Genomic DNA, 23,633 nt, shown 5'->3' with positions numbered 1-23,633 from the left:
GGCATCTCCCAGACTGTTGCGCCTCACTTGTTTTCTTTTCCTGCTGACCGGCTGGGAAATTCTAGCTTCACTGGCCAGTTCTGTTTCAGTTTTCTGTTTTCCCTATCATTACTTACTGGTCTGGGTTGATTAAAGCCCACCAGCCAGTAATCAATGATTCTATTATCACCTTCCGTTCCCAGTTCACTTTCACTTTTACTCCGTCCCGGAGCACTCAAGCCCTCAATCAGTCAGGTCTCCTGTGGTATTCCACCACTCTCTGGTCTCTTGCTCTTGGGTTCTGACAAAGATATAACCATCTATATATAACCGGCTATAACTGTCCATGTTATTATAATTACCACCTCAAATTGAAGATTGCAAGATAGAAGTGACTATATTAATTTTAACTTGTAGCAATTGCTCTCCTATACCTTGAAACCTTGATTTCTGTGTTATCACTATATACTGTGCTTAAATTAAAATCTGCAACTACTTTTGATATTTTTATTCCAATATCCAACATAAGTTGTCTTTAGATCTGCAAAAAGCCACTTACATTTTTTGTATAAACATTTCTTGATTTATGATGAAAACAACATGGCTGTACTCTTGAATGATTCTTTAGAATGCAAATTGTTGTGACATTATAAAAAGGTAGTACTGCTATTCACCAGGAAAGTCTCAAGATTCTTGAGCAATTGTTCCTCAGAAAACTTCCCAAGTTACTTTTTCATATACTTTCTTAACTTTTTATAAAGTTTTCCTGAAATATGTTGAGGATTTTGTTTCTGGAAATGTTTTGTCTTTAGGTAATTATTTTCATAATTTTATAATATCTACATGATATAGAAAAAAGTTTATACATTACAAATGTTACTTTTTTCTAAGTAAAAATATTATTGTACAAATAAAAATGATTGTAATTATACTAATTACTCCTTAACTTCCTTTAATGTTTTTAAATACCTTTAATAAGCAATTCAAATACTAGGAAAAATGTCTCCCAGGGAAGCCAATTGCAAAGCTAAGAGAACTGGGGTTTACCCTTTTGCAGATGCTAATTTTAATTAATTCTCAGATTAAGATAATTTATTCCTCTGTGATTCTTTAACCAGGTTTAATCAGTCTTTTCACCAGGTTTGTGCAAATTCAGAAGCGAGAGACATATAGACTGTGGGTGCACCTAGTGAAAGTATGTTTTTTTATCAGTTGCAAAGAAAACGTATTTAATATACTGTACATGATATTACAAATCTGAGCCTTTATTTGTATTATTTATGTACGCAACTGCACTTCCACTTAACTTTCATCCCTGTAAGTATGCTGCTACATTAAACACTAACCTTTCAATATTTTTGGGTTTTTCTTTACAGTTATAGAAATTCTTCCATCATCAACTACTGTCATTTTCCTTGGATGATCTGTCTTTGCTTTTTTCCCCCCACAACATTCTACAGTATATTATTCATCTTGTGATACCCAGTCTCTCTGTAATGGTTCTAATTATTTTTTCTTCCTCTCATCATTACAATTGCTTGTTTTTCTGTCATAGAGAACTCTCTACTCTTTATCTTGGTATTGTCACGCCCTCTGCAGCCAGAGGGCGCTCCTTTTCTGTCCTGTCTCTCATTTCCAGTTCTCTGCTGTCCTTCCGGTGTTTCTCTCTCTCTGGGACTATATATCTCCAGGTCTTTCACTCTGCCTTGGCTCAGCATTGACGTTCGGATGTCCTGAAACCCGCCTACCACCAGGTCGCCCCACGTCCGCCACCTGAGGGCATTGGTTTCTATATGGCATTTCCTGAACAGCTGAGCCCAGGTTAACCCCCGTCTCGCCGCTACGCATAGGGTTTTTTTCGCTCTCCTGCCATTCCACGGTTCGTCGTCTCCGACATTCGTGACAGGTATATGCTTTCTAAGTCAAAAGGCAGACCCAAAAGGTAAAGTCCAGTTGCTGGAACCTAAACATTTAGTTCTCACAAATAATGCAACATGGAGCACCTGAGCAATTAGGAACACCTCTCAACCATCTGACCAAAATTTTATGCTCACCTGAAATGGAGAAATTGAACTCAGCAAATGATATTGTGACCAAGCATTTATGCAAAATAATGCCCACAAATGAAAGCTGAAAATCTATCATTTTGCCTCATATTTGTATTTCAGAACAAAAGAGTAATTCATTAGTACACTACAAAAATGACAAATTTCACTTCACTGTCCCAATACTTATGCTTTCACTTTACTTAGGTTATCTGACCATATAGAATTAGTATTCAATATTTCATACTGCAGAAAATTACAAAGAGAAATAAGTATTCTCCAGTAGCAGTTGTCCACAATGGTAGGCTGTGTGTTCATGGAAAGGACTGAAACCACCTTAACACTTCTAGTGCTTTATATATAATGCAGCATTCCAGATGTAATAACAAACTTATCAAGGAAAACCAGGAGGATACTTCTAAATGACAATTTTCTTGAAGAGATATTACAAAGAGATTTATAATACTCTAAAAGGTGAGTGGTCTACAGTGTTTGCTCTCAGTTAAGGACTTAGTTATGCAACGTCGAAGAAAACTCAGTCTTCACTCAGGTTGGGAGATTGTCAAACAAAGATCTTTAATTCAGTCAGCTGAAGGGAAGCATATCACAGAGAAAGGGTTTCCCCTCCTCAGTAAGATATGCTCACTTGGCTGAAGTTACACTTTCCTTTTTATACATTAAAAGTAGACGAGACTTTAACATATCAAAGGAACATACAGGGAAAGGGACAGTGTCAGAAGTCTTTCAAACATAAACAAAACAGGACCGGAAAATGCCATTTGGCATCCTGCAATCTGTTTCATTTCTCTCTGGTTGAATACACTAGTGTGATGAATCACAGGCTTTAGTTTAGACAGTGGTCTTAGGTGCAAACAGAAAACCTTTCCCGCGCATAGTCACTGTCTTGTCCTTACTCACTCGGTCTTCCACAGCAACATGATATAATTGCAATAAGAGGAGGGAAACGGCTGTCTTTGGATAAAGTTTTCCTGGATTTCAGTTTAAGACTTCCAACAACAGCATTCCATTTTTATTTTCTTCAAGCCTCTTGAGAAATGTAAAGAGTTAATGTAATTCATCCATTTTCACTTCTATACAGTGACATGAGAAGCTAAACCCTAAAGAAGCTGTGAGTGAGAGCACAGAATCCTGGACGGGACACATCCACATACAGTAATGGACTTGAATATATAAACATATGATATACTTTATTAAATTAATTGGTCTTAATTAGTTCCACATGAGCATATTTTAATAATATTCATGTGATATATATGTTAATGCAATAGAGATCCTTTTATATAAGCATACTTAAACTGTATTTAATAGACTTTGGTACTACTTTAACGATCCTCAAATAAACCACGTACTGTACCTCTCCACAACACGTTTATTTTAAACTGTTCCCACTGGTTAGCTGATCAGTGCAAATAGACTTTGTAAAAATAAATAATCAGTAGGAGTAAAATGTCAATGCAAATACTGAGCAACCTTTAAACTGTTGATTACATATTGCAGTACCAGTAGTCTTTAATCGGTAACAAATAACAAGAGGATTTGACATGAGCTGCATGCTAATACACTGTAATTGTAACCCTAAAACTTGCAGTGTGAATTCTGTCCACTACTGTATGTCTTTGGGCTGTGGGAGGAAACCAGAGCACTTGGAGAAAATTCACACATTTGAGAAAATAAAAAAATAAAAACTCCACACAGAGAGCACGCCAGGTCTGGAATTGAACCTAGGGCCCCAGCAAAGTGGTAGCAATCCTAACATTTTAGCACTCGGGGACTATTTCCTAAAACGACAGACTATTTAGAATAAAAAATACTTTTAAAAGGTGTTTGAATCAATCCCATATTTCTAACATTTCGAAAACTTTTCTACCCTGCAGGAAGGTGGCAATTATTCTTTGTATAGTTGTTAATAGGGAAATCAGATTTGTGCTGAGTTTCCAGCCGGTTGCATCACACATGTTCACCACTGCTGTACTAAACATTAGTACCAGAGTCACTCTCTATGTTATTTGTAGAAATCTGATATCTACGGCAAAGATTTATAGATTAGTAAATCGGAAATTAATGGATTTTTCTTAAGTATCACACTAGATTCGTATGTTTTAACATGAGTCTAGAGGTACATTCTTGAACAGAAATTAGTACCTCAAAAGGCGGTTTCAAAGTCTGATCTGCTATTTTTAAAGGATTAAACAGTATGTTAAGTTTGAAAAGTATTTAAAGCACAGTACTGACGTAAAGCTCATCCCTTAAAAGTGGTGGGGGTCAAAGATCTACGGTGACAAGGAAGATGGTTGTCCTGTTATGGTTACCTACAGTAGATATAATTACAGAAAGGCATACTGGTTGTTTAATATAATAATAATAAACTTTATTTTATATAGCGCCTTTAAAGTTGGCTTCTCAAAGTGCTTAACAGAATGACAATGACAATAAATATAAAGAATACACAAGATAAAACACCATTACAATATACAGAGGAGATGGATGGTGGTACTAAGAAAAGTAGAAGTAGAGGGGTAAAGAATGGAACCAGTTAAGTAAAGGCTCTTATAAAGAAGGTTTTGAGTCTGGATTTGAAGGAGTTTAGAGAAGGTGACTCTCTGATATCCTTGGGCAGAGAGTTCCAGAGCTTGGGGGCATAACAGGAGAAGGCCCTGTCACCCATACAATGTAGATGGGCTTGGGGTACAGTTAGGAGACCAGAATTAGAAGAGCAAAGGTTGTGAGGTGGGGAGTAGGGCGATAATAGTTCAGACAGGTACTGAGGTGCCAGGATATGCAGAGCCTTATAGGTGAGCATGAGGATTTTAAGGTCCACACTCAATTTGACAGGAAGCCAGTGCAAGGACTCCAGGATAGGAATAATGTGATCACTTGCACTAGACCTGGTCAGGATTCTGGCTGCCGAATTTCTGTCATACTGCAGTTTGTTCAAAGTAGATTTAGATACCCCAGCGAGTACAGCATTACAGTAGTCAATTTGGGAGAACACAAATGTGTTGATCAGCTTTTCAGCCACAGTTAGTGATAACATAAGGCGTAGTCTAGCGAAATTTCTAAGGTGGAAAAAAGATGTTTTGACAATATGCTGCACATGTGGGTCGAATGTTAAGTCAGAATTGAAAATCACCCCAAGGTTTTTCAATTTAGACTGAAGCTCAAGTCCAGAAACATCTAAAGATAGGGTTACAGGATTGGCTTTACCAAGTTGATGGGGGGGGGGGGGGGGGTGCCAATAAGCATGATTTCAGTCTTGTCACAGTTAAGATAAAGGAAATTTTTATGTCAGAAATGCAATTAGATAGAATAGAGACAGCCCCATCAGTGTCAGGTTTGGTATAGATGTATATTTGAATATCATCAGCATAGAAATGATAGCTGAGGCCATGTGATCTTAAAAGCTGACCAAGTGGAAACATGTAAATGCTGAAAAGCAAGGGGCCCAGTATTGAGCCCTGAGGAACACCAGACTTAACAAGACCAATTTCAGACCTACTGAATACCCATTAAAAGAGACAAAGTGACAGCGATCAGTGAGGTAAGACTTGAACCATTTGAGAGCAGTGTCAGAAACTCCAAACACAGTCTCAAGATGAGAAAGTAAGATGTCATGGTCAACACTGTCAAAAGCAGCACTGAGATCAAGAAGGATGGGTATATAAAGAGAAGCAGAATCAGAAGCTATTAGAAGATTGTTAGTGACTTTGACCAGGGCAGTTTCTGTGCTGTGAAGTTGATGGAATCCGGATTGGAGGGGATCAAAAAGGTTATTTGCCATGAGGTGGTTATGTAACTGAAATGTGACAGCATGTTCTAGAATTTTTGCAAGAAAGGGTAAGTTGGAGATGGGGCGGAAATTGCTAAGATTGTCGAGAGCCGTGTAAAGCTTTTTTGGCACAGGGCTAATGGCAGCAGTTTTGAGGACCATTAGTACAACACCAGTGCTCAAGGATTCATGTATAATATTGAGGACAATGGGACAGAGAGAAGAGAAACAGGACTGAAATAAAGTGGTGGGAATGGGATTTAAAATAGATGTGGTGGGTTTCATGTGTGTAAATAGTTTATTGAGGGATGCTGAGTCAAGAAGAGAGAGGTTGGAGAGAAGGGAACCAGAAAAGTTGGATAGGGAAGGAGGAGGTATGGAAATTATATGTGTAGTGGAGAGAATGTGATGCCGGATGTCGTTGATCTTGGAGCTAAAGAAATCTAAGAATGTGTTCCAAAGTTCCAATGAGGCAGATTTAGAAAGATTGTATTTCTTCTTTAATAATGTAAATATATATTCAGATTTGACACTTCTTAGATTTTAGCAAGAGAATGTTGTATTTCTATCAAAAAGAAAAACAAAATACACACCCGGTGTACCCTCAATTTTTGTACATGGCTAAATGTATTGGAGCTTGTCACTTTAACTTAAAAGATTAAGTTACATCGATTAAGCGCAGCTGAGTTACAATAAGTCTCAGTAACATCGGTCAATTACCTGTGTTACCATGCGTTTTAAAGAAGCACAATTTATTTTTTATTCATTTAGTTAAGTTTATTGAACAGTGACAACAGCTCTTGAACTACAACAGAGTCGCAGAGCCACCTACTGTATGGAAGCCCGTTTCCGCCAGCGAGTAAAAAAACGCGCTATGGTATCTCGCAATAGCGCATTGGAACCCTAAACTACCAAAATATAAGACACATTTATGACAGACTGTCGGAGGAAGTGTTTTAGTTCACAGCTGTTCGTATACAGTACGTGGCTGTTATAAATTATCTGAGTGTTTTGCTGCATTTTACATTCTGCATATCACTACACCGGAGACAAATAAGAAAAATGTCAACAGCACCGTTAAACCAGTAAAACTCGTATAGATTATATAAACTTTAAGGATTTTTATAAAACTAAACTCTGTAAAGTATACTAAAACATACTGCTTTATCATAAGATATAACTGTATGAGAAAAGATGTTATAAAAAAAATCAGGGACTTGTTGAAGGGACCTATCAAAAGTATAGACGTAAACTATTCGAACCGTAAATCACTGAGATTTTATTTCATTAGTAAGGACGGTTTGCGTTACCTAACACAACCAGCATTCTTCACCTTTACCCCGATTTCCCAACCTACGAAGGTTTTATTTACACACTGTATGCATAAAGCACTTAACCTGAGGCGTACCTAAAACTAGCTCTGTGTAATCCTACTGATATCTGCGTATCATTAATAAAATTATAAAGAAGGTAACGCCCAAATCACATTTTCAAGAGCACTAATCAAATTAAGACGTGTCCTGTAAATTTGTAGTACTAGGGAACTATTTTCTAAAACGTCACCCTGTATAGAATTAAAAACATTACACATATTTGAATTGATTTAATTTTTCGAGCATTTTGTAACATGTCTAGACCGTATTCAGGAACGTGATTTTATTCTCTATATACTGTAACCGTTAATAGGGAAAAGTGATTCCAATTTCCAGCCGCAGGTTGTGTCTCGTATTCTAACGCTGTACAGTCTGTTATTCGGAGAAAAATGACATCTACAGTGAGGATTTATGGAAAAAAAGGTCGGGAATTAAAGGAATTGTTCCGTAGTATTTAATTAAATTCTTCTTTCTTTTTTTTGAGTCTAGAGGTACATTCTTGAACAGTAATTAGATGAAACCGCGGTTTCTAAATTTGATCTGCCGTTTTGAAATCATTAACACGTTATTGCGTAAAGTAGTCCATAAAGTGGCAGGGAGTCAAAAATCCATGGTGCTGATGACAAGCAAAAAAAGTTTTCATTTCATGGTTACCTAGGCAGTGTTATAATTACGGCAAGACTAAAAGTTACCGTCTGTTTTAAAATATTTCTTTCCTCTTTAATAATTAAAGTCGTAAAATCTTGACGTCTGTCAGATTTCCCAAGAGACTTGAATTTATTGCGATCAAATAAGAAAAGCAAAACATATCCGATGTATTTTTGTTATACAGTCGAATATATGGGAACTTAAAGAAGGTTAAATGAGCTACTTTAGGTCTCCAATTTCTGACAGTTGCAGGAGGTGTTTTTAGATCACTGCTTTCCTCCGCCCACACAAGTACAGTACGTGCTTGTCCTCAAGAATTATATGGGATCGGTTTGCTGCTGTTTACATACTGGATATTACAAAATGTCCGTCAACAGCGTCAGTCCCTTGATCACCGTAAAGCCAGTAAGAGGACTCATTGATGAAAAGTTTCAAATCATTGTTGAACATTTAAATCCAGGACAAACGTTCACCTTACATTCTTTGATTCATTCTGAAGATGACGACTTTTGGGAGGCTTTTGGGCACTATGTCAGCGACGCTAAAGGAACAGTAAAAGGTATTAAATTCTCTTATTACTCTGAAAATATACTTGTAGTGGAGTGTTGCCGCTAACGGTATTGGTCTTCTCATACTGGTGTCATATTACAGGAAGTTTTTCAAGCTTTCCCAGCTGGAGAAACCCTTTTTACAAAGTTGCTCTTAGGAAGAAACCTTCCCAAGAAGGGGCCATGGCCCTCACTATAAACGTTAAAATTATTCTAGTGAAAACTACTGCTACTTTCTTACACCTGGTGAACTATGCAATAAGTTTACATACTGTACTTTAATAATACTGGAAGTAGTATAGTGTATGATGTTCTGTTGAGCTTGTGTTGAATGCATAAAGGATTTTTCACCTTATTCAGGAGGAATTAATCTTAGATGTTACTTGTCAAATAGCTGAAATAATTACATCAGGGTTTAATGCATATTAAAATTGAAGTCCTATGTTTTACATAATCTATTCTGTTATGTGACCTGGTTTTATTAATCTGCAGCAAACCCATTCTTCCAGGGCCTTTGTCAAAGTGACTTGTGCTGTTAAGAATTAAAATTCAGGTGCAATTTATTGGTTTTAATATTTAATCTTACCTTTGAACATTATATAAATTGATATGATGAATGATACATAGTTATTCCTGATCCTTAGAACATAGTGTTTTCTTCTGATCTTTCTGAATGCTTCTGAATGGAATATCTTTTTTTTGGAAGTCGCAGAAGATCAGTGTCTAGGAGGTTCATATGCTGGCTTTGAGCCAATGGGTCTTTTATGGAGTATGAAGCCAGTGCCTGGAAGCAGAACAGGACTTAGGTACTGTAAACTGTATCTTTTTTTGCTGTAATAAATCAGGAATGTGAAGTTTCTTACAAAATGCAGTTAGAATAAGCTATTGAAATCACTAAAACTAACACTTGGTCTGTGTAATGTGATTTTTTTAATTCTAAGAAAACAGATACTAATATTGTCTCTTTTTTCTTCATACTGTATACCCCATCCACCACCAGGAAGCCACTAAATACTAGAAAAGGTCACAGCAGCACATCCACTGTCCCAGAAGCACAGGACTTAATACAGTAAAAATATATACAGTATATACCTAATCTTTGCAAACTATGACTTCTTAAGTGCTTATATTACATAATTTAAATTAATTTTAACTTTAAAGCAAGTATTTCTAAAGAAAATACATATATAAATGTTATAAAACCTGCAGAAACTACAGTATGTTCCAGTCTCAGAAAGTAGACAATATACTGTAGCAGAACAACAGGGTGATTAAAATGCAAAGAAAAACAGCTAAACAATACAGTCCTTTAACACAAGAAACTAAGGGAACATAGTACAGAGTGAAAATGTCAGAGTCCAGCCTGTGTCCATGTAAGAAATTTTAACAGAAATTTTAATTTTATCTGAGCACATTGTGTGCTGTTTGAATGTGGACACATTGGCAACTGTGATCGAATCCTGGCTGGGTCAGAGCACTGTAATGAGTGCAGCTGTCCCAGCACCTGCTGGGATTCAAACCCCTCCAGTAGATAACTGTGCCACACCAATAGGCCAGGTCCTCTAACACACTGTTACATTGTGTAGCCTTTTAAGCAGAGTAATTGGCTCAATGCTTTGTTAGATTTCCATCCATCCATTTTCAAACTGCCTGATCCAATTCGGGTTGTGGGAGAGCCAAATCCAATTCTGACAAGCACTGTTACATTTACATTGTGTATATATTTCCATTCTTTGAGTTAAAGCAGACTCAGATCATGATGGAACTACCATAATGCTTGGCAATGGGTATGATGAAACTTTTGTGTATGGCTGATACTACAATTTTAGGTAAAAAGCTTTAAAGTGATGTGTAGTATTTATACTGTATTTGTTATACTGTCTTAGAAAGCCTATAACTTATGACTTATTAACCTACATTTAATTCAAGATCCTGTATTTCTTGAAGTATGCAGCTGTGTGTGTTCATGTGTGTAGTTTTGTATTATTCCCCAATAGATTTCAGCCTATTGTTATCTACAGTACTTGTGGTTACTACAGTAAAAAACATCTTTCTTAAATTACCCATAGGGTTGAACAAAACAATTCCAATAATGGACATGGTAATTGTAAAGTAATTTACAGACATTCCTAAAGATATTCAGTCTACCTTCTTTGCACATTTTAATGTGTCTTTTATATTTTCTCTATGAGAACAATGCATTTGAAGTGTTTTTTTCTGCTGATTTTTAAATTACACTGACCTACAGCAAGACTATTTTAATAAGTGTGTTTGCATTTTAGAACAAATCATGTTACAAGTTACTGGTCCTGTTTCTTCAACATCACAACGTCATATTATGTATTTTTTAGCATAGTTTAGCCACCCTAGAAAACTTGCTTTGTCACACTGATAATATACTAGCATGTAGCCTTCTAGCATGTAGTCACCATTGTGCAAGAAGAATGAGTTTAAAGTTAATACACTGCTATATATTTGCTTATATGTGATTATATAGAATCTATGGAAATGAGTGAAAAGTGACTTTAATATTGTTTAATTCCAATATGTTATTTTATTACACAAAAATGAAAACTCACTCATTATATGCATAGACCTGTAACCAATTGTAATATACTGTACAGGCTTCTTAAATTTTGGCACTGAAAGTTAGTATCCTATATAGCTGTTTAAAATGACAGCTGATTTAATATAAAATACATATATGAGACGAACAGTATGTACAGAACATAACTCTCAACATGCATATTATTTATACCCCTTAAAAAAGGAACAAAAACGTTATAGATCAGAATGATTGTTGTGTCTTGCTTAAATCTAAAAGGTAAAACTGTCATAGTAATAGTATTACACAGAGCAAAGACATTTGTCACAAATTGAATTCCAGAAAAAAGGATTGCAATGATTCAAACTTGTATTTGTTCCTTAAAATAAACTCCAACTAAAGCATCCACAGTGACATTATGCTGTTTTGGTGTGTAATGGAACCTTCTGGAACTGTATAGAAGGTGTCAAAGGATTCCCATCTCCTTGGAATATAAAAGCAGATAACACCTGAAACACTATTCATTAGTACCATGTCAATGTGATAAAGGTCAAAGAGTCTCTAAAGACTGCAAGCAGTTCATTGATTATATAGGTTGGAGGATGGCTATTGAAGAGCTGAACCAATACCTGAACTGAACACTTTCTGCTGTGGTATCTGTCAAGAAATTTATGGCTAGTGGTATACTGGCTACCCTGCCACAGAAAGAACATGAGTGTCTCTGGCCAACAGGAGATGCAAGACAGGTGGTTAAGGAATCAACTGGAAATCCCAAAACAATAGTTTAGACATTTTCAGGGTTGTGTTTGGTGTAAACACTAATCTCATGTCCAATCCATGTCCAAGCTTGGGGGTGGTGTGAATGAATGAGAGCATTGTGTTTTTGGACTTTAAGGTTATTACAGAGTCATTTATCATAATTAAAGTTACATTATATAACAGTTGTAGGGATTAAGCAGTCTGCATAGCTGGGCTAAATGGTTTTCCTAAATCTAGAGTACACTGGATGCCCTACTTTTCAGGCATTTGTGTCTGAAATTGAGACTCAGAAACTTTTCTTCCTTTTCTTTCAGGTTACGGAAGAAGGATGTTTGTACTCCAGTGATTGTGCGAATTTCTGTTTACAAAGGGCACATCAGCGATGGGTTTAAGGAGGAGTCCTGTCTGGGATGTGCTGTTACTGAGCGCTGGTACATGGCGCCGGGTGTCCAAAGAGTGGAACTCAGACATTGTGGAGTCCAAGGAAGCCTCTTTCTTCCACCCGGTAACCAGTTGTTTATCTTAGAGGAAAAGGCCTGGTCTTGTTGTGGGAAATGTTTTAGTATTTGTTCACAGAAGAGCATGGTGTTAATTCTCGTTTAAAGGTCCTGGACCATTTCCTGGCATTTTAGACATGTGGGGAGGAGGAGGAGGGCTGGTGGAGTACCGGGCAGCTCTCCTTGCGTCACATGGCTACGTGTCCCTAGCTGTGGAATATTTGCCCCGTGGTGATAGCACAGAATCTTCTCATGACGTTTTACCAGGGAAATCTTATTTTGAGGTATTCTGAGCTTACTTCAGCTCATTGTTCCTTAAGGAGAATAGGCCATTGTCAATTTTTCTCCCTCGTACTCTTGGCAATCCTGTTCTGGGCACTCCTCTCCAGCTTGTTCTGGCTCATGCCAGCTCTCTTGATATTTGCCATTGGTTTCCGCCTCTGACAGGGGTTAATTCCAAACAGGTACAGAAGTCATTTTCCAATTTGTGTTGTGAAATGAAGGAATTGACTTGTATGCAAACTCCGCCTGCACCTTAACACTTCCATCTTTTATTCCTCCTATACTGTACTTTGTAAACTCTCTGGGGTTCATTGTGTTGCACAATCATCATGGATTTATTGGAGAACAATTGCTCCATTCATTGATCATGTTTTGCATATTCTTCGGTAAATGATTGTTCATATTTGCTTTTTATTAAGGAGTAATTTTCAGTATAGAGCTCCCATGACATTTGTGCTATTTGTTGCACTTTTCTGGGATGTATCTATGATGAATAACAAGGAGATCCTGTACTGCTCTGCATGATTAATTCTTCTATAGATGTGATTTACTGTATTGTAAGTCTTGAGCAAGTGCCTGGCTTTTAAGAACTAATGTTTGTATTATCAACTATATTATTATAACAATGTTATTAATATTAATTATAATCTTTTAATTATTTAATATAAATTAAATAATTTAATACAAGAGAGAATTTGAAGTTGAACTAAACACTATTTGTTTACTGACATGTAAAACACCCTTAAAAGACTGTATAAAACCAGGAGGCAGTTAAATTTTTATATTTTTATAGAGTATACTGTAGTCTCAGTGAGTGGAAAGTACAATTGTTCTTTTAGGACTTTATATTTTGAAAAAAATATGCATCAAATATTCATGATTTAATTAATAAACAGACTTCAGCCTGGCTTAATCCAACACCTCAACCTACTAGTTAAAGTGTGGATTTTAACTACCAACAACCTAAAACAGAAATAGCCAAAGTTGCCATAGAAATTTTTAAGCATGTTTTTCCCCATGGATGAACAGAGAAACAAAATATAAATCTATTTTTAATGAAAAATAATGATCCATTGCATGTACAGCTGTAATAGAATTTCTTCTTGTTAAATGCTACAGAAGATTAACAAAGGAAAGTATTTTAATGGTTCTTTGGGTAACTAATATGTCTGAAATTGTAGCGATTGGATCTTTAATATGCACATCTCTATGGGCATAGACTGCATTGCAATGTTCAGATAACTTTGCAATAACCAAAGAAAGTTTAATTAGGAATGATACATCATTAAGAAAGGTTAAGATAATGGAGTTTATAAGGAAAGCTCGTGAGGGATGACAACTGGCAAGTTCAGTCGGTCTCAGCTGTCAGTAATTCACAATCACTCCTGAAGTCATTTTCTCACCTTAATCATTACGAATACTAAACGTTATCCCCATCTCCGTCACATATGTCTTTTTGCATCCCACCTGCACCCCATCTACACCTTTGCAGCTGCCCCTTGGTCACTCTGCTCTCTGCATGATGGTCCTAGCCTTATCATCCTGTGACCAGGAGGGTTAACACACATTTTGACTGCAATGCTCCATAATCCTACAAGTACACTTAATTCTTGGGTGTTGTTATTCCTGGGTTTTTTTCTATGAATAAGCAAACAAACAATAACTGAAAAATTGTATATAATGAATACAATTTGGAAGTAAAACTGGTAGGGAAATATGTTAGTGTAAATAAAAGTGAGAAGGTTTATTTGAGTAAATGTTCTGATTTATTGTTTATGTGATGTATTTATTAGGCAGCATTCTCCCTCCTTAAAGACCACCCTCAGGTTGCCAGTGACCAAGTGGCATTGCTTGGTTTATCCTTGGGAACAAGTATTGCATTAGCACTGGCGATATACTCAACAGTAGTACATGTAAGTATAATATACCCTTCATCAAATCTGTTTCTGAAGCAGTTTCAGTTTTAATGCATAACAATTGGATTTCCCATGAACACTATGCTTGTAAAGTTTGTAAATGTTCCATTTTGCATTTGCAAAATTGTTTTCTTTAATTTTCATATACCAGATTTAAAAAATGTAAATTGGAAAGAAAGTGAAATGACAACATGTACAGTAGGAGTGGATAAAGGTCTTGTTCCTGAATTGAAAGGTCTGTGTTCCTCTTATGCTCTCTTTTTCATTTCCTGGCATTCAGCTTTGAGACATCTTTTCTAAAGCTCTTCTCTGTGATACAACAGTGGTTTGTATCATAACAGTTAGGTTAATACTTACAATACTTTTGCAAGGCATTGTATATACTAATACATTTATTTTGGCTGTCATTAATGCTGTGCTTTCTCAGCCCAGGTGTATGGTATGCATCAGTGGGAGCCATGTTATGTCTGCAAATGTGTCCATTCCGAATTTCTTTGCAGGGATTTACAAGTGAGTCATTTCACAATCTCTCTGGTTCATAGATGAAATTTATTTATTATTAACTGTTAAAATTGTTTTTATAGGTAATTGGGAAAGCCTATGTAACAATTGCCATTAAACCACGTTGAAAAATGCATATTTAAAATTACATTTTTAATTAAGCTGCATAAAGTGCAGGAAGCAGTTTATAAAACCAGTAAGTCTGAATGGCATGTTGTTCATTTATGCATCTTATGATCCACACATGCTGAAGGGATTTCAAATGGAAACATTTTAGACCAATAAAAACTCAACTACACTTTATGTACTGTATTGTTCCTGTATTTCAAACTGTAGAACTCTGACACCCATACAGCATACTGTATGTCTTTCATAAGTGTAATTAAGACTCAATGATAAAATTAACTTTTTATCTATTATCAGAAAGTCCCTTATTACTGTTAATGGAAGGCCACAGCCTAGAGAGCCTAGGGAACAAGGTGGGACTATGCCTGGACAGGATGCCAGTACTTAGTAGTGCACACACACATAAGAACAATGTAGAAACACCAGTGAACCTACACATAGCAAGCATGTGTTTCCTCATGTCTTCTGGAAAGAAGGAGGACTCAGAGGAAACCAATGCAAACCCATGTATAGCATTTAAAGTTAACTTTCTGTCTCAAAAAACAGAAATACTGAGCTAGAAAATGGGAGAAATTATATCCATTTTCAATAAACAAAGTGTGGCATACTATCGTACTTTATTAAGAGTAAGTAGATTGTGGTTATTGCTGTTTCATGATTTGCTTTTAAATATTTTTTAATATAAACATGTTTGTTAATTTATCAGGAAGAATCACAAAATACTCACTGATGAGAATAATCACATGATCTGGAGGAATATAATTCTGCCTATTCCTACAGATCCAAATGAAAAATTGGAGGTGAGTGAACAAAAAAAATCAACTGGTGAGTCTCCTTGACCTTTTGGAAAATAGAATTTTGGCCATGTAGGACTCCTCAATCTGTTAATGTCCAATGTGTGATGCTATATATTCCTAATGTTATTTTTTCATTAAGTTCATAAAATGTATCCTGCGTTTTGCCTGTGTTGATTAAAAATCTCTGTGTGGTAACAGATTAAAACAACTGGAATTATTGCAAATAACTAAGATAAGTGTATATCTAATCCTCGACAGAATCTAGATTTACCTGACAGCACAACACAAAATCTGAAAGTTCAAGATTATCCAAAGCCGAATTGCAATTTAACATCAGAAGCACACATTTCTGATGCACAATGCCTACCCTACCCTTGAGACACTAGAAATGTACAGTAATTGCTCCAGTTGTCATTCTTCAAAAGAACAAAGTATTTAAGTGTCATAAATCTAATCAGAGGAGGCATGGGTTTCTGTGTCTTTTAAACTGCATACATTGGACAATAGGGCATTTACTTGAATTACTTGAACTATTCAATATGTTAGTAATATTTGAAATAAGAGTAAAGAAGAATGACAGATCATGTGTGTATACAGTGTATACTTCCTACTGTACATGTTTTCATGTTAAATTATTAGGCTTTCTTTGGATGATGTTTAATTGTTAATGGGAAGACGATTTTCTTTGTCTCTCAAGCACTGGTTCTAATTTTCAAATGTGTTGTTCAATGATTTACTGTATGTTCTGTTATTTCATTTGTAGGTTGGGAAGATAAAGTGCCCACTGTTAGTTATTGTTGGAGGAGATGATCAAAACTGGGCAACAGCAGAATCTGCAGAGGATGTGAGTTGTACTTTACATGAACAAGCCTTAAATCACTCTTTAATGCAATTTGCCTTTTTCGGGATTAAAGTGATAGTTTGTGCTAATTTGCTTTTTGTGCAATAATCATGTCTGTGTTTAGAGAATTAAATTAAATTAGAATGTGCTCAAAACAATACAGATTTAGCATACAATTACATTTCCCCTTAATTATACAAAAATATTTTACTCAATCAAACTTGAAAAGTTTTTTTCTAACTATAATTCTATTATATATGTTAAAGTGGCTGTCCTGTTACTTGCTGTTTAGGATATTCAGATTCATGACTCCATGGCTCATGTTGTAAAATTCTATAATGTTATTTGATAAAGGGTATTTATAGTGGTACACACTTAAAATGTGTACTCCAGATAAAAGTTAGAATCACACAATGTTCTTACCTGCAACGGCCTATGTCAGTTCTCCATGACAGTTCAATTCTATAACCATATGTCCCCATCAACTAATTTTCTTCAGTGTACACAGATTCTTACCACTCTGAGTTGTGCCGACCTGAATTAAAACCTGAATCATCTCTTTAAATTATTCTCCACAGACTGATCCTCTACATTGTTTTTTACCTATTAATATTTAATCAGCTTAAAGCAGAACTAACGCACTGACTAAAATGTATCTTGAAAAGTAATCAACTAAAAAAATGCTTCTATTCCACAGATTGAGAAAATGATGGAACAAGCAGGGAATCATAATCTGTTAACAGTGCTTTCCTACCCTGGAGCTGGTCACCTTATAGAACCTCCATACTCCCCACACATAAGACACAGCAAGTTTTTAATATCACAAACCAAGACAAAAGGTACGTTTAATACAGTGATAGCTGTACAATATTGTCAAAGCAAAATGTCAAAACAAATAGTTGCAGATCTAACATATTCCTGTTGGTTCCTGTAAATGTCATACTTTCCATATGCCGTATTCATTTTTCTCTAAGATGTTTTTAAATCAAATTATTTATTTGAAAATATGAGGTATTGTGTAGTTTAGGCTAGTGTAGATTAGGCTAGTGTAAGTGTAGATTTTCACGATTGCATTCTAAATGTGAACATTTTATATTCTGTACATAAAAGAATCTATTTTATTAATATTGCTTAATTTATATTATGCATCAAATCTAAGAGCAGCAGATTCTGGGCCAATTTAATGTTTTCTTTAATAGTTGTATGTGTAAATGAGCATTCAAAATCAGAGAAAACAATGCTATTGACTTTTGCACAATTTTCTTTCAGTTATCATGCTGTGGGGAGGAGAGACAAAACTTCACTCTTATGCCCAGGAAGACTCATGGCAGAAGATCCTAAAATTTTTGGAACACCATCTTTATCACAGTTCAAATATAGTTACGTTGTCTAAGCTGTGATGCATCTCAGCACCAAATGGAATTAGTAAGAGTTTTAGAAAAGTAAAATCCTACTGTGCAAAACTGTTAAAGACTTATCCAAATAAACTTGTAAAGTTGCCAAAGGTGCTTGTACACCATTGACTTACAGTAGATTACTGAATACATACAGTATGCAGTAAACATTTCAGTGTTTGATTTCTTTGTACTTTTGTTTATGTTTAACTTCATTAACCCTTATTTCAGTTTAGTATCTTTATTCAGTTTCAGTGTTCACATTTTGATTACAAATGTTTATTTTAAAAAGTGTATACATGTGCAATTCTATAAAATGTGAAATTGTGACAGAGGGGGTGAATGCTTATGCATTGGCAGAGAACAGTATACTGTATACCAGGGACTTATACTGTACAGTATGTGTCAAGTAGTTAAGGAATATTTAAACTTACTGACCTGTCTGTATGTCGCGCCATACAGACAGCCTGGAGTTTCTGAAAAAAAAATTCAGAAAGGACCAAAAAAACACTCATCCTAAAGCTATCATAGGCCCAAAATCATGGCGCTGAGCTTAAAAATTGTCTAAGTTGAGTTTGAATCCTAGCCCTAACCCTAGCTGGGGCTTCAACATATACTGTACAGTATTAGATCCTTAAATTAATATAGTTATAATTTCTTTAGATACATGATTCCATATTATATTCCCTATTAATCAAATTCTAAAAGTATGCTTTTGTTTACTCCGATAACGAGCATATTTGCAGAAAAGGTTAAAACATTATAACTTTTTACAAAGTATATAAACTTAATATGGTCAGAAGGAGCATGTAAAAAAGTTTCCAAAATAACCACATATAAGTCTTTGATGTTTAAAATGTTTAGGAAGAAAGTGGAATACTGGTGTGTATTTTTTCTTTAAACCTACCAATACCAGCCATATACAGTTTACATTAGATGTTTATGTTCCTAAATTAATATCGTTTATGACCATCAGACACGTTATGATGACCAATGCACCATGAGTTCCCCTGTTGGTCATTTTGGCCAGCTAATCACGTACCGCGGTACAATGCAGTGACTTGTGGATAATTGTGTGCAGTATGGGTTTGTACAGCGTATTTTGAATGGCTGCATCTGTAAGTGGTGGATGAAGTGGGACACTTTAGTATACAGTATGTAAAGCACTTTGGAATCAGTCAGGTTGAATATGAATGTAAAGAATTATTACTTAAATCAGATATTGTAGGGTTGATAGCACAAATGATAAGCTTTCATATTTAACAGTTTTTCCTTAATTGAAGGAAATTAGATACAGTACAGGTTACATATAACCTTGGTCAGTGGAAACCAAGATACTATTAAAACTTCCAATGCTACATTGTAGTTTAATATCTGTTGTCACAAGATGGCAGAATTGTGCTGTTTCTGATTTTCATCCAAGCTTAGGGAAAGTCTTCCTTTCTACTATTTAAGAGTAACTGTCTCATGATATAGTTCTAAAATCATCTGCGAGTCCCTGAGAATAAATCTAATTTAAGGTGAAATTATTAATCATGTTACTGCAGGTTTGAAGGTGCAGCTATGAACATAGACCTGTATATAATGCAAACCTGTAGTAATATTTTTTATAAAAAATCTTAATGTGAAGCTACAGTTTTTTGTTAATATTTGAAACATTCCTTCGTGATGTTACAAATAAAAAAGCAAAGAATTGTATCAGTGTAATTCTGAAACCTCCTAAACTTAAACAGAAAGTAGAACAGGACATAATCCTTTTTAAGGTGAAGTACGGCAACAGAACAAACCTTTATTTGAGTAAAGCTGCCACATATTTAAGAGGTTAGCTGTTGTTTGATTTTCAGCTGTTTCTCATAAAAGTCACTTTCACGTGTTTTGCCATGGGGTATGTAAGTTCAAACAGTCTACCACTGCAGAAAATGATGAAAAGGTTTGAGAGCTGCTTGATTTAAAGTATGAGTTTTAAGTTGAAATGGAAAGTACTGTACATTGACAACACCTGACTATTATAAAAACACAGATTTGTTCTTATAACACTACACAAAGTTCTTGTCCCAGTTTCTTCCAACAGCAGTAGGAAGGACACTACTGTACAACTCCCCATCTGTGAATTGACTTTATTCTCTGTTTCTGAGCGTACTGTGAGCACTAAGGCACCTATTGCATCATCCAGATGGGGCTACACAAGGGTGTTGGTGGAGTTGAGTCCCCATTACCTGTAAAATGCTCCGAGTTGAGTGTCAAGAAAAGTGCTATATAAGTGTAAGGAATAATAAGAAAAAGAAGAATTGTATTAGTAGTACAGCAGTTTTTGTTTTCCAGAAAAGGGTTTGTAATAATGAGCAATTGAAAATTTTAGGCTTGTTATTTTATAAGTTATGTTAAAGAAAGTAATTTATTTGCTCATATTTTCTTTGTTAATAGAAAGTGTTTTATGCTAATAATATGTTACATCAAATTAACTATTCACATCTTGTTAATATTTACATTTACATAAAATTAACTAAAACAAGCACAAGGAGCTCATGTTTTTTTTCTTTTTGTGGGTTAATGGAAAGCATTGAATATATTTTGCTATATTCCCATTACAGAAATCCTTCAGCACAGTCCTCATTTGAAAAAAAAATACATTAAAGGATTTTTACAGTTGTGTTTACACTTTTCAGCCACCAGGGGGAGTATTTATTATTTGTGTCTCAACCTTTTTCACAAGGATTTGCTGCACACGTGAGCTTTCTTGAACAAACAAGTTGTCTGGACTAAAGTGCACACAGAAATACACTTGTATCATTGCCTTTCATAACTTTGTTTTTGACAAAATAATGCAGTGTTTTTGAATGTCAGAAAACAATTTGTATTACTGTGTATTCTTAAGAGTTTCTGATTTTTACATTCCATCAGGGAGATCAAAGGCTGGTATTAGCGGTCTAAGGTCCTGGAGCAGAGCTGAATGTAGGATCCCACCTTCCTTCAGAAAATCAGCCCAACAGACCATGGGTTTTTGCTGGATATTTTAAAATGCCACCAGCAACATGATGAAAAACATGACAAATGGAGAGTGCTGTTTTTGATAATGATAATAGGTCTCTGATTGAGTCTTCCTCTCCAGGCTCATTCTTTAGAGGTCTCTTATCATGTTGTTTACTCCGCTCAGATCATCCTAGGAGCCCAATTCATTGGTTTGCAACACAGCAAAGCTCAGCTCCTGCCATAGAGGTATTAGCTTTGGCTGTGCTTTCCTCATGCTCTCCATAATGCTTGGCAATGGAGAAAGCTGTTGATTTAGAACGGCTTTTTAAGCTTTTGGCTGCCTCCCATGAGGCTTGTGTTTTTTAGTACCACTCAGATGAAAATGTTTCATGGACTGCTGATATATTTTAAAAATGTAAATTTTCCTGTCAGAGTCAGCGTACAGCATGTCTTGCCTACCCTTATGAACATAAGTGTTCACTATCTAATCACTTATACATAAATGTTACGGACAATCAAAAGTTTTGAAACAAGTTAAAAACAGGGGCCATTGAGTGGTTAGGGGCCATCGGACAAAAGCATGTGTATTCTGGATGTACAGTGCTTTCTTGGTAACATTCTTTGCCATTTAACATTCACTTTACCACATGAGCTCTGCTGTACACATTTGGAGATACCTTGATTGAGCACTATGACTAATATATTCGTATGCAACATGAGGTAGGGTATTAGGGATATCAATAGTTTTCTGTTTAGCAATGTCACTGTTTCATTGGTTAAGGTTTAAGTTCATATTTGCTAAAAATGTGTAAAGAGTGTACATAGGAGGCTGTGGGGGGTCAGATACAAATACTGAACTGTGTTAGATAAATGTGTTCTATCAACAAGTTGCTAATGTTTGTCGTGTTTTAGTGAGTTATACAGTAGTTATGTTATGTTAAATGTTTTTAAATGGGAGAATGTAACGTTAGTAATTTCCCCACTACCAACTGCTGTACTCCTGTCCTGTGCCATGCTGAAAAAATGTCTGGAAACCCTGCCCTAGTATTTTTCAGAAAATAAACCTTTAAATAATGTATTCTGTGTGTTAATTCTCAGCATCCGCCTGTCACCAGAGACCACTACTGGTGAAGTAACCAGGGCTGGATGAGATCTGCCACTGACTGGCAGCTTAGGGACTCATGACATAGACATATTTCAGGAAGTCACCCAGAGGATTTATGGGAAGTGTAGTTCCAATGCAGTGTCTGTGAGGTATACTAGGCATTTTCCACGATTTATGTTAAACCATGTGCTCAAGTGCAACATACTGTTTACTAGCAGCTACTGCCTGCTGTAGGGAAGTGTTAGGGCAGGGTTACCCATATCCTGATTATATGCTGAACTTTATGTAAACAAACGCAATTCTACTGAAAACTGCAGAACAGGTTCTGATTCTGAATATTGTTGATCCATGCATTGTCAGATAAAAGCTCTAGGTGAATCTCAAGATACAGAATAATTTTCAATTTTAAAGGAAGCGTTTCAGCAACATGAATACCATATACTGTATGCATTATAAATCTTAAATACACAACATTTTGCACTATTCTCCTATATTCTTTATAACAGATAAAGTATTACATTCATATTTGTCAATACAAATGTTGGGAATTTATTATTTTTGTGAAATTGTTTTCTATTTCTGAAGTCTAAAGAGGCTTTTGGTACTATTTCTAGCAAACACAGGCAGCATTAGTGATACATCATTATATTGCACATTTGGATCCCTGGCATTTTGTATTAATATGCCTTTTTAATAATATATTATAACAGTGTACAGGCAGTAAATTTGCAAAATAACAACTATAAGCAGCACTATGAGTAATTCTCTAAACAAATGTATTAAGTAACTTTCTTGGGAATTAGATCTAAAAAAACCTTTTGATAACATTAATATGGACAAAATTAGAATATGTCAATTGCTTAAATCTAAAGCACATATCATCATAAAAACCAGGAAAGGAGGTGGAAAAAATGTTGGCTGAAAGTTGATTAATTTTCATAGAATTATAATTTTCATTACTTCACATAGGTGCACCCAAAACTGCTTGCAGTTCTAGAGGTTCAGGATTTGTAGATCTACAACAAGGGAGGTCTAGTGAAATTAAAAGAATCCTTGCAATCCTGCAGTTTTATTTCTCTTGGGACTTCTAAAAAACAGTTTCATTTTACAATGAACATTTAAGAAAGTGGACATAGTAGAACTGTTCTGTGGAGCTTTTTTTCTCTTTTGTTGTTTGTGTTAGAAATAATTTAGTACATTGAATGGGTACAAAAGAGATATAAGAAGCATTTAGTGTTTATGAAAATGTGCATCAATCTGAAACAAATCCCACTATATGTACGCTTTGTTTACATTATGTGCTTCACCTCCTTTTACTCTAAAGTTAATATCTCTGTAACTTCTAATTCACAAATAATATATTTTGTCCCCACTATTATAGTGCACTAAGATTTTGTTTTCATTCTGTGTGCTGTTTTGATGTTGTTAAGGGATTAAAGATCTCTATCTGAGCTTGTTAAAACTGTAGGGGAAATTATTTTTCTTGACAACTGTAATCTGTGGTGATTCGCTTCTATTTG

The 23,633-nt window shown here is 35.4% G+C and overlaps 1 protein-coding gene across 4 annotated transcripts; it reads left to right on the top strand.

The window, feature by feature from the left end:
- Nucleotides 1–1,658: 1,658 nt before the first annotated feature.
- On the top strand, nucleotides 1,659–18,218 carry LOC148829617 (peroxisomal succinyl-coenzyme A thioesterase-like). 4 transcript variants are annotated; one of them, XM_088924257.1, is made up of 11 exons: nucleotides 1,659–1,800; nucleotides 8,332–8,391; nucleotides 9,087–9,186; nucleotides 11,999–12,189; nucleotides 12,290–12,465; nucleotides 14,257–14,376; nucleotides 14,807–14,889; nucleotides 15,713–15,806; nucleotides 16,567–16,647; nucleotides 17,342–17,483; nucleotides 17,914–18,218. In XM_088924257.1, the coding sequence occupies exons 1-11, from the start codon at nucleotides 1,773–1,775 to the stop codon at nucleotides 18,042–18,044; spliced, it is 1,206 nt and encodes a 401-aa protein (XP_088780383.1). In that variant the 5' UTR covers nucleotides 1,659–1,772; the 3' UTR covers nucleotides 18,045–18,218. The 4 variants fall into 4 exon arrangements, with proteins under 4 accessions (XP_088780383.1, XP_088780381.1, XP_088780380.1 ...); XM_088924255.1 differs by lacking the exon at nucleotides 1,659–1,800 and having other exon boundaries at nucleotides 8,096–8,391; nucleotides 9,093–9,186; XM_088924254.1 differs by lacking the exon at nucleotides 1,659–1,800 and having other exon boundaries at nucleotides 8,097–8,391.
- The last annotated feature ends 5,415 nt before the right edge of the window (nucleotides 18,219–23,633 follow it).

Source organism: Atractosteus spatula, chromosome 8 (genome assembly GCF_055471065.1).
Source record: "Atractosteus spatula isolate fAtrSpa1 chromosome 8, fAtrSpa1.hap1, whole genome shotgun sequence".
Lineage (NCBI taxonomy): Eukaryota > Metazoa > Chordata > Actinopteri > Semionotiformes > Lepisosteidae > Atractosteus > Atractosteus spatula.
The sequence above is the reverse complement of the archived record's forward strand: the minus strand, read 5'-3'. Positions and strand labels throughout refer to the sequence as shown.

What these genes read in the sequence shown, in the direction of transcription:
- LOC148829617 (XM_088924254.1), top strand. Translation starts at nt 8,154, where the DNA reads ATGGGATCGGTTTGCTGCTGTTTACATACTGGATATTACAAAATGTCC. An exon ending in AAGCCTCTTTCTTCCACCCG is followed by an intron (nt 12,190 to 12,289) that starts GTAACCAGTTGT and finishes TCTCGTTTAAAG; the next exon opens with GTCCTGGACCATTTCCTGGC. An exon ending in TATACTCAACAGTAGTACAT is followed by an intron (nt 14,377 to 14,806) that starts GTAAGTATAATA and finishes GTGCTTTCTCAG; the next exon opens with CCCAGGTGTATGGTATGCAT.